The 14,402-nt window shown below is 42.8% G+C and overlaps 1 protein-coding gene across 5 annotated transcripts in view; it reads right to left on the reverse strand.

Moving 5' to 3' along the window:
- Positions 1-14,402, reverse strand: part of LOC147026907 (glypican-6-like) — a 475,934-nt gene that overhangs the window by 11,863 nt on the left and 449,669 nt on the right. For 4 of the 5 annotated variants that reach the window (XM_085882807.1, XM_085882805.1, XM_085882804.1 and 1 more), the window contains one exon: positions 1,397-1,572. The exons of the other annotated variant lie outside the window; for it this stretch is intronic. In XM_085882807.1, the coding sequence (XP_085738933.1) occupies positions 1,397-1,572 (176 nt within the window). The remainder of the gene's footprint in view (positions 1-1,396; positions 1,573-14,402) is intronic. 5 annotated transcript variants of the gene reach the window in all.

Below are 14,402 nucleotides of genomic sequence, written 5' to 3' on the forward strand. Positions count from 1 at the left end.
CCAACGACGAGACGAGCGACCCCCACACCGCAACCTCGATGCCGACGTCGACTTCACTCGACCCGAACTTGAACTGCAACTCGATCCGAACTCCCGTCTTCACTCGCCCCGACCAACCGCCTTCACTCGACCCGAACTCGAACTGCAACTCGATCCGAACTCCCGTCTTCACTCGCCCCGACCAGCCACGCGAGTCGCCTTGTGCTCGCATCTTTATAGACTGGAGGAGGAGCCTATATGCAAATTTCAGGATCAAAACGCGATTGGAGGCAGGGCCACGCTACCCTCTGTTCAGCCATTGGCGTGGCAAAAGGGGCGTGAGCCTCTTTTGATCCGAATTCTCTCTCGTAAAGAATCCACGTTCATCGCGCTTGGAGGCGGGGCTATACCGCCCGATGCTCGCCCATTGGACGGAGAAGAAGGGGTGTGAACCCTTCCTGATCCGAATTTCTCCCTGAGAGGAATGCATTCGTACCCGCGGCTTGACGCGATCGGCATCAATTACCGAACGGGCCCTGGACAGCACGACGTTTGGTGTTGACTGGTGGTGTGGTCGATGGTTGTAGAAGGAGATAGGCGAAGGCGGTGGGGGGTTTGCTGTGGTGGTTTGGTGGTTGGTGGGTGTCGTTTGGGAATGGCGGTGAAGCGATGTTTGCGGGATGGAGTTGTGAAGGTAAAGGTAGTGGCTGTTTGCGTTGTTGGCAGCTTAATGGTCCAAAATAACAATCGAGAAAGAAAAATGGCTAACTCAAAGCATCGCAGCCCGGATGAATCACACATATTCCCTCTAAACAACAGGTGTGGGCTAACTACACATGAACTTATCGATATATCTCACCTGAGGACCCTTTATGGTGTATTGTGAATTTCCACAGCCGTAACAATACATATATATACACATTATTGCGAATTTCCACAGCTGCAACAATACATATACATTATATATATATATATATATATATATATATATATATATATATATATATATATATATATATATATATATATATATATATATATATATATACACACATACATATATACATTATTGCGAATTTCTACAGCCGCAACAATACATACATATATATATATATATATATATATATATATATATATATATATATATATATATATATATATATATATAAAAAATATATATATATATATAAAAAATATATATATGTTTTTGTTTTTAGATTTATTTTGGTTCTTATGAGCCAAGGCAGGAAACTCTGCTGTTGAGCCAAAGAAAGCTTACTTTGTGTTTTGCTATCTCGCCACCTTTGTATGAGGTGTTGTGAACCTCCTGTGTTAATACACTTGAATTGATATTGAACAAGTTTGATGTTCTCCACCACAGGTTCCATCATGTTATAAGAATTTGCCCATTACATACCATTGTCCTGAAAATCCTCATCTTCACCTTTGTAGGCACTGTGCAGGCGGTTTGTGGCGATGCGGAGAGCCATTATCTGCTGCCTCACACTGGGGTTTGGCCGCATCACATCCAGCTCCACTTCAGGATTGTTTATCTGATTAGCAAGGCCATCGCCCATCACTTCGGGAAGGTACCTGCGAACAGCACAAAACATGGCCATGAAGTTGGCAATTATTTTGGTTTCACAGAAAATACCTCATTCATCAATATTAAGAGATAGAATTGAACAATAATGAATATGGTGGCCTCTCCCATGTAGCTTGATCCATAGTCCTTCCCTCTCATTTGTAGCCAGACTCCTTCCCTCTCATTTGTAGCCAGAGTCCTTCCCTCTCATTTGTAGCCAGACTCCTTCCCTCTCATTTGTAGCCATAGTCCTTCCCTCTCATTTGTAGCCATAGTCCTTCCCTCTCATTTGTAGCCATAGTCCTTCCCTGTCGGTTTGAAACAAATGTTCTTCCTTGTCCTTTGAAGCAAGTCCTTTCTTGTCGTTTGGAACCACAGCCTCTCCCTGTTATTTATAAATTTTCGTTCTTTTGGGAGTTTTTGTCAGTGATCGTCCCCTCCCCTGTTGTTTGGAAGTGATGTCCCTACACCCGGTCATTTGAATCAACATAAAAACGATATTCCAGCTGAGAGCCCTTTACGAAAGAGCAAACTATGAACCTGCTTTGTTTTTTTCTTTGGATCCTCCATGCAAGTGTTTTCCTCATCCTCACATCACAAACTAGTTTGCTCTAATCGTATTCCACACCAACCTCCACGTCAAGCAGATCCATCCATAACGGCAAAACGAATGGATGGGCTTATGAGTTGCTGTAGCAGAAATGAAATGTATGCCGAGAATGGTGTTATAGTATCAGCAAACTATCATAAATAAATAAATAAAACCATTCACTATGACCTTGCAGAATTTACCATGGATCAGTGCCTTCAGGGTTTCTGTGACATTTTGCCAATGTAAACTTAAACTTGCATGGTTACACACACACACACACACAAACACACACACACACACACACACACACACACACACACACACACACACACACACACACACACACACACACACACACACACACACACACACACACACACACACACACACACACCTAAAATGCTGGCTTTGCTCACTCCCCCCTTTTTATTTGTTCTTTCCTTTGGTAATTTATGGAGAGGTCTTTCTGCAGTGGTCGACCACCTCTGTATTTATATGAACTTGTGTTGCATTCCATTGGACCAAGGCTCATGTTGAGTCATCCATCCGCTTCAGCCATCTGATGGATATACGCCGCGTGTGTCGGAAAATGTGATTCTTCTTCCCAGTCGTCCTTTCATTCGATTGCATACACATGCCTCATTGGACAAGATATGCCTGAGAACGTGGCTGCTTAAATGCTGTAGTTGCCAACACTTCACAAGCGCAAACGATGTGCCCAAGCATCTGTCGCGTTTAACCCCTTCCTTGTTTGAAAAGTAAAATCAAAATGGAAACCCGACAATCCTGCTTCCTTGGCACCACATCATACAGAATTTTTACACCCGATTCCAGTGGCTGTTCGCTGTACGTCAGGTTAAGCAAGTTCCTGGTTGTCACAGCTACTGTGCAATTGGGATGTGCTGGAAGAGCTGCTCAGCCACACATCTGCGCACTCAAAGCATCCGACTCAAGCTTTGTGAGATTCAAGCATAGTGGGGTGAAGCAATCTCAAGGAAATGCAACAGCGCCGATAAAATGTTAATTTGTTGTCCATTTTCTCAAGTTTCTTGAACCAAATCACATATGAAACATTCTCCCTAAAACCATTCTCATCGGTATGGTGAGAACAACCTTTCATGCATTCTGCAATGCATTGGGGACACTCTGTCCCCTCCAAACACCCACTCCCACCTCCCAACCTGAGTGTCGATGCATACTGTTTCGTTTGTCCAATATTCATCGATATAAAGTACTACATCGTGTGTGTGAAAGATCTGTTGTGAGTTTCATTCCATAATGTGCTGTCGGATTATGTCATCGCGTGGAATAAAAAGAGCCCACAACATAATGAGCGTACATTTGCACCGAGTCAATCAAAATGCAATCGAATAAATCTCTTAGAGTTAATTAATTTTGGATCAACTTAATATCTGCATTATTTCTCCCAATTACATGCGGCGAAACAAGACTTGAGTTTTGAATCGTTGTGCCAATATCACAGGATTGTGTCTCAACACCATTCCGCACAACGTTTTTTCTTCTTCTGGCTTTTCGTCTTGCAAACTGAACAATGATGTCGGTGAAGTCTACCAGCTTCAAAATGTTGTTGTCAATTGACATTAATGTCAAAGAATTGAGGTGTTGTTCTTGAATTGCAGAACATGACTGACTTTATGCACTTCAATTTTGTGAAAGAACACTCTTTCTCAACCACTGTGGGCCCCTGATGACAGTGGGTCCCTGATGACAGTGGGTCCTGGCCAACTGACCCTTTTTGCCTATTGCATAAAACGGTCCTTATTCCAAGAGAGTCAACCAACACCATCTGACGAGTTGCTTTCCTCCACCAGTGAAACAAATCACGTTGAAGTTACTTACGGTATCAATCTCTTTCGATTACTTCAACGTTACACAATTTTTCGATTTCTCTGTTCTTTTTTTTTCCTTTCTTGTCGGCATCAAAAAAGACGAGCTCTGAAATGCAAATGAACGATGTCCCCAAGGAAGGACATCAAAGTCACATTCCCTCGCAAACAGTTTATCTTTATATATGCTCACTTTACATATTCACCACCTCATTCCACCCGATTCAGAAGTTAATTGGAATTGAGGACGGTGGTGTGGCCATTGTGTAAAGCGCATAAATTCCTGATGCATTCTTCAATCACAAACATCACGGCCCAATGTCGTGCCAACTGCACTGAACCTCGATTCGGTTTGGATTCATGCATTCACGTGAAGTCAAGGAGAACCAGCCTTCTGTATTTACATTGTGTCGACGAGGGTCAGGAACCCGTCAAGCTGTTCTCGAATCCTCGAAACGTAATTGGATGGCAGCAGGGATGGGACAAGAGAACGACGGCCTACGTCCAAGTATCCGGTTCCCTGTAAAGGTGTCATCGAGTGTCCTTCAACAAATATGTGCGAAATTTGTTGAAGCCCAATGAGAATCCAAACTTTCAGTCTGACTTCTTCTTTTTACAATCCCTTTATTTTTGACCAAGGTTCTCGACTCGATTAACCCCGTTAATGCATTTGCTGCTTCACTTGTGAGATTCAGAGTCCTGAAGGATTAAAAAAAATATAAAAAATCTCAGTCCTCTACCAAATGGACAAGGTCATACATGACATCAAGGACAAGGTTATCCGCATGTAAATGTGTAAGTACTTAGTGGATATTAATTTTTAAGCTGGACAAAGGGATTTAGATGTGAAGAATAACAGGGAAAAAGAAATGCCATTTCTCACAGATCACTACGATGTGCACCAGTCATGTGAAACTGTGAAAAGCTTAATATCAACAATCTGTTCTTGACAGTCAATTCAGTGTTAAACTATGACCAGGTCAAGGTGCTTGATTAAACTAAAAAAAAAACAAAAAAAACATGCCACCAGCTTTGAACTATGAAAAAAAAAAAACCCAGCAGGGAACATAACATTTCTTAATCAGTAAAGGTTAAAAATAACAGATTGATAAAAGAATAAATAATTCTAAAGAAAGCGAACGAGGATGATGTTCAAAAAGGTTTTTGTGACAAGATACTCACATTGGTACAAGAAACGTCAAAGTTATATTTTTTCCAACATACAAATATTTATCATGAGAAAGAAGGATTTCCTGACAAATAACATTTGATAAGAAGTAATTGGAAAAGAGCAAGGAGCTGATAATCTGGGTCCACAACATTTTGATTGGTATAATGGGGGAATAGATCTGTGTAATATCAAAGCTAAATGTTGAACGTTTTTTGAAATATCACGGGGACACAAGACAAGTTACCGAGATTGTTACCATGGCAAAATAATTCAGCCAATCACCGCAGTGATCTAATCAGGTTGAGATAATGTCATGAGGAATAGATATCTGCAATATGAAAGCTAAATGTTCAAGGGGATTTGAAATATCGCGTAAACAAATGTACATGGACGGATGATCGGTCGGTCAGACAGTCTGACGGAGCGCAATGTAATGTCCCCTGTCTCCGACCTTGTCAGAGATGCAGGGGACAAGAACAATGTATGTAGTTTTCAGCAGAACAGAGAGTGACGCAGGACCAGGGGCCACAGCCTGAGATTAAAGAAGAGGACAATTAGGATGGTAGTAAGGTCATGGTCTTTCACCCAGAGTAGTTAATGCACGGAACTGTCTCCCTGAAAAGGTCGTGACAGAAACAGTTTTGATTTGATTTGATTTGATGTACCATACTATTTACAGAGCGATTGTGCTGCCAAAGAAGTTTCTTGGCAAGGGTTATACTGGGTAGTTTGCCATTGCCTTCCCAGAATTGTTTGTCTGCTCACTTTCCTTTTACATATTGAGTGTGTCAAGCAAGGAAGCAACACATACCATTATCAAAAACGTTTTTGGTATGACTCGGCCAGGGTTTGGACTACCGACCTCCCAGATTCAGAACAGATGCTCTAACCATCATGACAATAAGTCAGGTCAGGTCAGGTATGGGAGCATGCACCGGAGCAGCGCGTTGCTGCGTCCACTTTCCGCCGGTACTCCAGCGGCCTCCATCTGGCCATCCCCCAGGCAGATGCCTGGCCCATCCCCATCTCCTTGAGATGCCGATCAACCTGCTGCAATCACGAGGCACGTGGTCGGCCCATAGGCCTCCTCCACTCAGGAGACTCCCTCGCTGAGAGAATCTGGTGAGCAGGATCAGCATAAGGAAAACGAACCACATGTCCATACAGCCGCAACTGACGCTCACGGACTATGCAGGTAACAAATCTCATTTGAGTCTCTCTCAGCAAACGCTCGTTGGACACAAAGTCTGACCGCAATCACCAAGGATTCTCCGAAGAGACCTGGTACCAAAGGAATTAAGTCTCCGTCTCAGATCCCTGGTCAGAGTCCAAGTCTCGCATCCGTAGAACAAGACCGGAAGCACCAAGGACCTGAAGACTCAGACTTTCATCCTCCTGCACAGGTACCGACAAGTCTGGTTGCAAATACAGGAGACAACTTTAAATTTCACTTTGGTAGGTACCTGTAAGTATCGGGGATAGAGGAGTGCATGAATATTGGCAAGACTAGCTCCGCTTATGTGTTGTGCACGAGCAGGTTTTGTGTCTTGGCGATTGTGTATATATGCAGTGATTGTGATGTCGGTGTTTGTTAATTCCTCGCCCGACAACCCTCAACACCCGCTCCCCCTCCCTTTCCACCCAAATCAATTAAAAATAGACATTTCCAAAACACCCTGATGATATCCCTGCACCTGTCCCGTTGTTCTCTTCTCCAATTCCACCCCTTCCCTTCAGTGAAATGATGTACTCATATATCAACTGATGGGTTGAATCCATGTGTTGCAGATAAAGTGCAGGCATGAATGAGCCAAATTACCTCCTCCAGCGTCCAAGTTCATTGTATTTTCTCCTAACACGTTCCAATAACTTTTTGAACAACCCTCATTAGAGATCAATAATTAAGATAAACAAGTGATGATAAAACGAATCGAGCAAAACGTGATGACATCGATTAACCTCTGGGTTCCATTGCGGGTTCATTAGCAACTGCAAGGTGGATTACCCATTGGAACGAGGAACAGGGGGAGGAAAAAAAAAATCAAACACAAAGAAAATGCACAAAAATATCATATACATTTGGGGTGGCAGATGGTGGGCCAGGATTCCAGGAATCTAAACCGCCGGCAGCGTGTTTGATAAGGCTTAATAAGTTTAATTGTCCTGACACAGCAACACATAAGCGGAACAGTTGTTTTATTCCGCAAGCCATCTGTTCAATATGGATTAATAATTGAAATGGTGCGAGTACACAAACGCAGTGTTTTGATAACTACACGCTGACCAGGTAAGGAGTTCACGAGCTAACGTTTCCAAGGCTTCCAAGATGGTTCGAAGGAAGAGTTGGAGTCGGAGAAACATAAAATGAAAACTTTCTGTTCTGATGCAGCATCAGCAGGGGCCCATTTGTCATGGAGCACGTCGTCCCCTTTGGAAGGCTGATAATGCGGTCCAGGTCAGGATACATCGTCAGCTTTCCGTCTTAGACGACAGGCTGGCCATGGAGTCCACAAAATCATGTGGATGTGAAACTACCCTGTTGTTTAGGTGTTTACGACAGTACTGTGGCGAAATAGTTGTTGCCAGTAGATTAAATTGGATATGTAAGGACATCAAGGACAAATGTGTCAGAAAGGATGCTGGAGAGCGAGTGCATTTAACTTTCCGCTGTCCGGTCTCGGTTCGATTCCCAATCTGACTATGTACTGTTGGGTTGGTGTTTCACAGGCAAGGTGTTGCATCATAAAGTGTGCCATCCCTCAGATGGACGTTAAACTGGGTGTCCCATCTGCGAGCATTACCTGGTGGACCAAGTCTGGTTGATGGCTTAACCGTTAAGGCAGCTGGGTTAAGATCTTTGGATCTTGAGTTCGAGCTCCTGTCGTCCTGTCAAGGTCAGCAAAGTGATTACCAGCTTACTGGTAACAGGGGCACTGCATTTGAGGCATAGCCCCGCTTTCAGAAAAAAATGATGCAAACAGCAGCCGCAGCCTGAACACGAAAAAATTCGGTGGAACTCAAAGATCCCATGGTGTTTTTAACAAAGAGAAGGTGACTTATCGCCAACGCTGAACAAATCACAAATTCATGCCTCAACTGCGGGGAACAAGCAGTCTGCTCTTCTTGGAGGTTTCATGACAACAGGTTACACCACTTTGCCATCTCAGAGTGTCGTTGCTGCTGGGCAGCAGCTTCTGCTCCATGAAACCAACAAACAAATTGACCAGGTGGTTCACATGTCTTATGTGAATGGCCTTCTTCCGATACGAAGGTCAACCAACACACACAAACACACACACCCAAAAGAAGATCATTAAAAACAGACAGGCACTGAGAACATTGCTGGGTAATGATGTCCTGAGTATGAGGTGAGACTGAAGCTTGCCACCAAGTGATTAAATGACAACCCCTGCTATGGCTGAAAGATTTGGCAATAAGCCTCTGCGATATGAGTGTAAACATTCGTGTTAATCCTCGTTTTCTGTTTATTTATTTGACTCATTCATCCTGTTTTTCGCCCCTTAATCGAGCCCCTGGTGGCTGACTTCACACTTTGTCTTTGCTCCGATTCATTTCCCCCGTCGTGGCAGTTTTATTGGGGCAGTGTTTGTCTCATTAACCTGGGTCACAGCTATATTTTGCTCTCCCTTTATTGGATGTGATATAAAATATAGGGCATTATTATGTGCAGTAATTTAAGGAGGAATAAAATAAATAGTCGACATCCCCCCCCCTTTTTTTTTTAAAAAGCAAAAGGGCATTAAAACATCACTCAAACTTTGAGAAGATCGTTTATTTCGGCTTTGAAAAGACAATATGGTGTCACTTGGAGCAGACTCGGAAATTTAATGGTGGGATTTACCTCCAATTTCATTTACAAGGAGCGAACGTCAACGTGTTGCGTACCATCGGAATACAAACAAGCAAATTAGAGCGATGCGTGATGATGGCGGAAAACGACTCGCTGTGCTGTAGACGACAAATAAGGTGTTGTCTGTGGTTCCTTGCACACTGGAAGTGAACCAACTCTGTGATGTGGAAGAGTTCTAGACTTTGTCAAATTAAGTGTCGCTCTGCGTCGACAGACAGTTCAAAGGATCGGTCTTATCAACTGAGGGGTTGCAAGTGAATTGCCATCGATGTATTATCAGCATCTCATGTGATGAGGCTTGTTGCTCTCACATTGAAGACTGGTCGGTGGCCTCTCTGTTTATTACCGCCTATCCGCTGGTGTAACCGATTCATCTGCTCCTTCTCAACCCTCTGTCCTTCATCAGCTCCTCCAGGTTGTGTGCGCTCTTGCAGTCACCACCTTCTGGTTGAACTCTCAAAATGCAGCCTGACTGTGCACCTCATTCTTTGGTTCCTCTTTTCTCCCGTTTGTCGAACTGCCTTCCAGAAGCTGTTCAATCCGACCCTTCCCTCCATGACTTAAATAGCAGGTGGTGCACTGCTACCTCCCGTTATCCTCCATCTATACCAGTGATCTATTCTATCCCCATTAACCTTATCCAACCCAACCCTCTTCTTGCAGGTTACTTTGTTTCCTCCCCTCCTTTCTTGTTGTTAGCTCATTTCCTTACTTGTGTCCAACTATGTCCTCGCTGGCACAACGTTTCCTCTTATGCTTCGTCAACGTGCTCTTCCGTAAGCTTCAATTTTGTCTCGGAACTGAAAAGTAAAGAACGCTAACTGCTGTGGTGAAGCAAACTGAAGCTGACATATCGGACGTTGGTCCTTTATCAAAGCAAGATCAATATATTCCTCCAAGCCATCGTTTATTAGTAAATACACAATTACATATTTGGCTGTTGATTGTAGAATCACTGGGGGGGAATGTCGCTGAAGCAGTGCCCTGTTTGTTATGGCAGAAATTTGGGACTTGTTCAGACTTCCGGCGATAACCACCGACTCTTCAACTGAAATACACCTTGGGATCTTTATGCTCCACCAACGTTGGCGTACGCTGAAGTTTTGAAGTTTTTTTTTTTAAGTTTTGGTCGTATTCATCACGTGTTGGTCGTATGCATAACTTATTAGTAACGGGCACAGAACGTTTCGTTGTGTTAAAGATAACTTATACCAACGAATGCTTAGCCTGTTGTCGGCGTTCACAACCTATGCCCAACGATAGTTTAACTTACTCATAGCGCGCTGCACGTATCGCCGACGAACTCGTGGCGTTCTGTGTTAAAAACCTGCCGCACGCCGATTTAAATCATAACCGCCTGAAAATTGGAAGTGTCAACATTGCAGTCACACCTTGAGGATTTAGCCAGCGTATGCCGACCTATGAAAAATGTGTCTAAAACGCTGGAACATGTCGAATACGGTATGGGTAAGTTGTGTATACGTTAGGAGCACGCTGAAAAACAATGAAGTACGCTGGCATATTACGTGGTACGTCTAGTACGTCGTGAAATTTCAAGCATGCTGAAAATTTTACGACGTACTCGACGTATGGCTCACAAGTTCCGCATACGCTGGCATAAGTTCTCGGCGCGTTCCGCAATCATTTACACACATCGCCACACGTTACTTGTAAGTTACTCAGAAGTCGAAACACGTCGAGGTAATGTTTAGCCTACCCGAAACTTAATTTTTAACGTACGAGTAACGTGCTTTGAACCTATTAGTCGTGTGCTTTGAACCTATGAGTAGCGTGCTTTGAACCTATGTGTAACGTATCTCAAACACACATTGGCGTATGTAGACGAATTTGATTGACGTCTTCCGGACGACCACAGAACTTACTGAACATGTTTATAACTTACAGCTACCGTATAATGGCGTATTGGCAGTGTTTAGGGGAATTGGTATATACAAATGGGCTTCACAAGAGGAACCCGTCAGTGTTCCAGACTCCATGTTGAGTAGATGTCAATGTCAGTAGCAGTGGCAGTAGCAGTAGTAGTAGTAGTAGTAGTAGTAGTAGTAGTAGTAGTAGTAGTAGTAGTTCGAGAGAATTTAGTGATGTCGATGTTATTAGTAGTAGTAGTAGTAGTTCGAGAGAATTTAGTGATGTCGATGTTGGTAGTAGTAGTAGTTCGAGAGAATTTAGTGATGTCAATGTTAGTAGTAGTAGTAGTAGTAGTAGTAGTAGTAGTAGTAGTAGTAGTAGTAGTAGTAGTAGCAGTAGTAGTAGTTCGAGAGAATTTAGTGATGTCGATGTTATTAGTAGTAGTAGTTCGAGAGAATTTAGTGATGTCGATGTTATTAGTAGTAGTAGTAGTAGTTCGAGAGAATTTAGTGATGTCGATGTTATTAGTAGTAGTAGTAGAAGTTCGAGAGAATTTAGTGATGTCGATGTTGGTAGTAGTAGTAGTTCAAGAGAATTTAGTGATGTCGATGTTGGTAGTAGTAGTAGTAGTAGTAGTACTTTCAAGTAACGTGTTGCAAAGTGTGAACAACGTTCGTGTAGCGTGCTTACAAAACGTTACTCATAGGTTAGAAATAAGTTTCGGGTACGCTAAACATTACCTCCACGTGTTTCGATTTATGAGTAACTTACAAGTAACGTGTGTCGACGTGTGTCAACGATCGCATAACGTGCCTACAACTTATGGCCAGCGTAGCGGAACGTGTGAGTCATACGCTGGCATACGTCGTAAAATTTCAAGCATGAAAAAATTTGAGGAAAACCCAAAAGTTCAACGTTTAAAGCCAGCGTACTACGACGCATGGCAGTTTTTCAGCGTGGTCTTAACATATACAAAACGTACCCATAACGTATTCGACGTGTACCAGCATTTTACACAAATTTTCCAAAAATCGGCATAAGCTGGCTAAAACGTCAAGGTATGACTGGGCCTTTAAGCAGGCCATCCAAGGGATGGCACACAAATTGAAGCTACATCCTGACTTCCAAACTGCAGTCTAATGGTTTATCGTTCGATCGGGAATCAAACCTGAGCGAGACAGCTCAAAGGCAAGTGCGCCCACTCTGCACGATCTTGTCAGCCCGTTTTTGAGAGAAAGGTTATAGAAGTTTCTTTATACCACTGCAGCAAGTTGACTGCTGTTAATGGAAATGACATAGCGGCAAGAAAGAGAGAATACCCTGTGGGCTTTCCAAGAGGAGGGTTGAAGATAGGCCTAGATTAAATTGCTTGCAAAGAAAGACAAAGGGACAGATGATCATGAGAAATGATTTTGATGGATGTCCGGTTCGTTGTCAGTGTTGGCATCAATTTAAAACTGCAAGACGTATGTATAAGTGTTCATCAGGGTCAGAGAGGGTATCCGAAAGAAGGCCTTGAGCAAGGAGAAGTTGTGGACCCACAATGGAGTGCTCTTCAAGGGGCATGTACTGTGGTTGGATATGGTAATGAGATTTTTCACCACTGTGTCATGATTTCCAAGGCCGCTGGGTTCGGCTTAACACTCAGCGCTCTGCCACAGGCTTTTTACTTCCTTCTCTGAATAAAGCTTAGTCCAGCCTTTCTTCATCGGGTATCATTTTAGATGTTTTGGCTTTTTACACTTGGAAGTCAATCTGAAACTGATGCAGGGATTGGGATTTCTCGGTGAGGGAGGGGGCGGGGGGAGGAGGTAGATGTTTGGGGGGAGTTAAAGGGGAGAGGGTTGGGAAATGTCATCGTGATGCCACAAAAATAGAATAATCTTCAGTTCAGGTCTTCTTCTGATATCTTCAAATGGTGACTTCATTTAAGAATGGAGTGTCAAAAAAAAACAAACCCTTTGTCATCCAGTACTATATTTGAAAAAATCCACTTAATATTGCCAATTTGTTTTTAGTGGGGCAACTTAGCTAAATATAGCATAACAATTGTGCATTTTGTGAGGAAAGCACCAAATTTGGCACACTAGTAGCCTAACATATGATGAACAGATTTGGATATTGGGCCATCTCAAATTCAGCCGCTGATGGCCGTGGCAGCCATTTTCCATTGCCATCAAAAATTTTGGGATGGCCCAATATCCAAATCTGTTCATAATATTATAGGCTACTAGTGTGCCAAATTTGGTGCTTTCCTCACAAAATGCACAATTGTTATGCTAAGTTGCCCCACTATTTTGGCTTCGTTAGAAGGAAATATTTGTTTACCTCGACTACTTTTGTGTGCTTTGAACTGTTTGTTGTTCTTCTTGCACATTCTTTCTTCATGATTGGTTTTGAACGATGCTTTTTTCGATACAGTTTTATTTCTGCAATTGTTTAAGGAGAGATTGTGTTGCCTCGGAGGAATTTCCTTGCAAGCGACGATTGCGTTGTTTACTTAAATTATCCTCTCTCTCTCTGCTTGGATTGATTTTGATCGATGATTAATTGGTGTTTTTGATTAATTTGTGTTTATTGAAATAGAAACATTGGTTAGATAAGGCGAGGGAGAGGTGATATTTTTTCCTCCTGGTGCATCATTGGTGTGTGTGTGTGTGTGTGTGTGTGTGTGTGTGTGTGTGTGTGTGTGTGTGTGTGTGTGTGTGTGTGTTGTCATCTCCATATGCGAGTTTCAAAAGGTGGAATGGAGTCCTCCCAGAACTCGAAGTTTCCACCTCCATTTTGATAAGGGATTACGATTCATGGACCAAGCTGTGAAGTTTTGTTGTTCTCAAAGTTTTATTCTGAGGGCTCTTTTCAGGATCACCATGGAGCCGCACACAGCTTCCAACTGCAGTTTGTTTATCGTAACATTCCCGGGGATGGTTTTAAAGATCTCCATAAAGTTCTTGTTCATCATTCCCATTGCTCCAACTATCACTGGTACAATTCTGGTGCTCTTCAGCTTGCAGGATCTTTAGACTCCATTAGCCCGCACTCGCCAAGCGAAAAAGGGGGTTTAAGCGATCAGTCCCGTCCGTGCATATGTGCGTACGTACGTGTCTGCATTTTGTTATTCCCTTTTCTCTGGAACCACTTGTGAGATTGACAGAAAATCTTCACCAATCGGTGCAAGCACTCATATAGAATGTTCCAATGATTATTATGATGCCATAGGTCACATGGTGTGGCAGCCATGTTGGAAAAAAGGAGAAATGTTGGACCTCTATCTCAGAAACCACTAAATGGAAAAAATTGAAACTTGGCACATGTCAAGTACTCCCCATGGGGAATAAGTGTGATTTAAAAAAAAATGATGTCATAGGTTCCTTCGTTTTGATGTCAGAATTCCACACGAAGAACACTAATTCCGATGAGTATGAAAATTTTTGAGGGTCATCTCGGGAAAAATTGGTCAACAGAAAAAAATTGATAATGTCATCGGT

The sequence above is a fragment of the Eptatretus burgeri genome, chromosome 5 (assembly GCF_056783735.1).
Source record: "Eptatretus burgeri isolate ZD-2024b chromosome 5, Ebu_testis_v1, whole genome shotgun sequence".
NCBI lineage: Eukaryota > Metazoa > Chordata > Myxini > Myxiniformes > Myxinidae > Eptatretus > Eptatretus burgeri.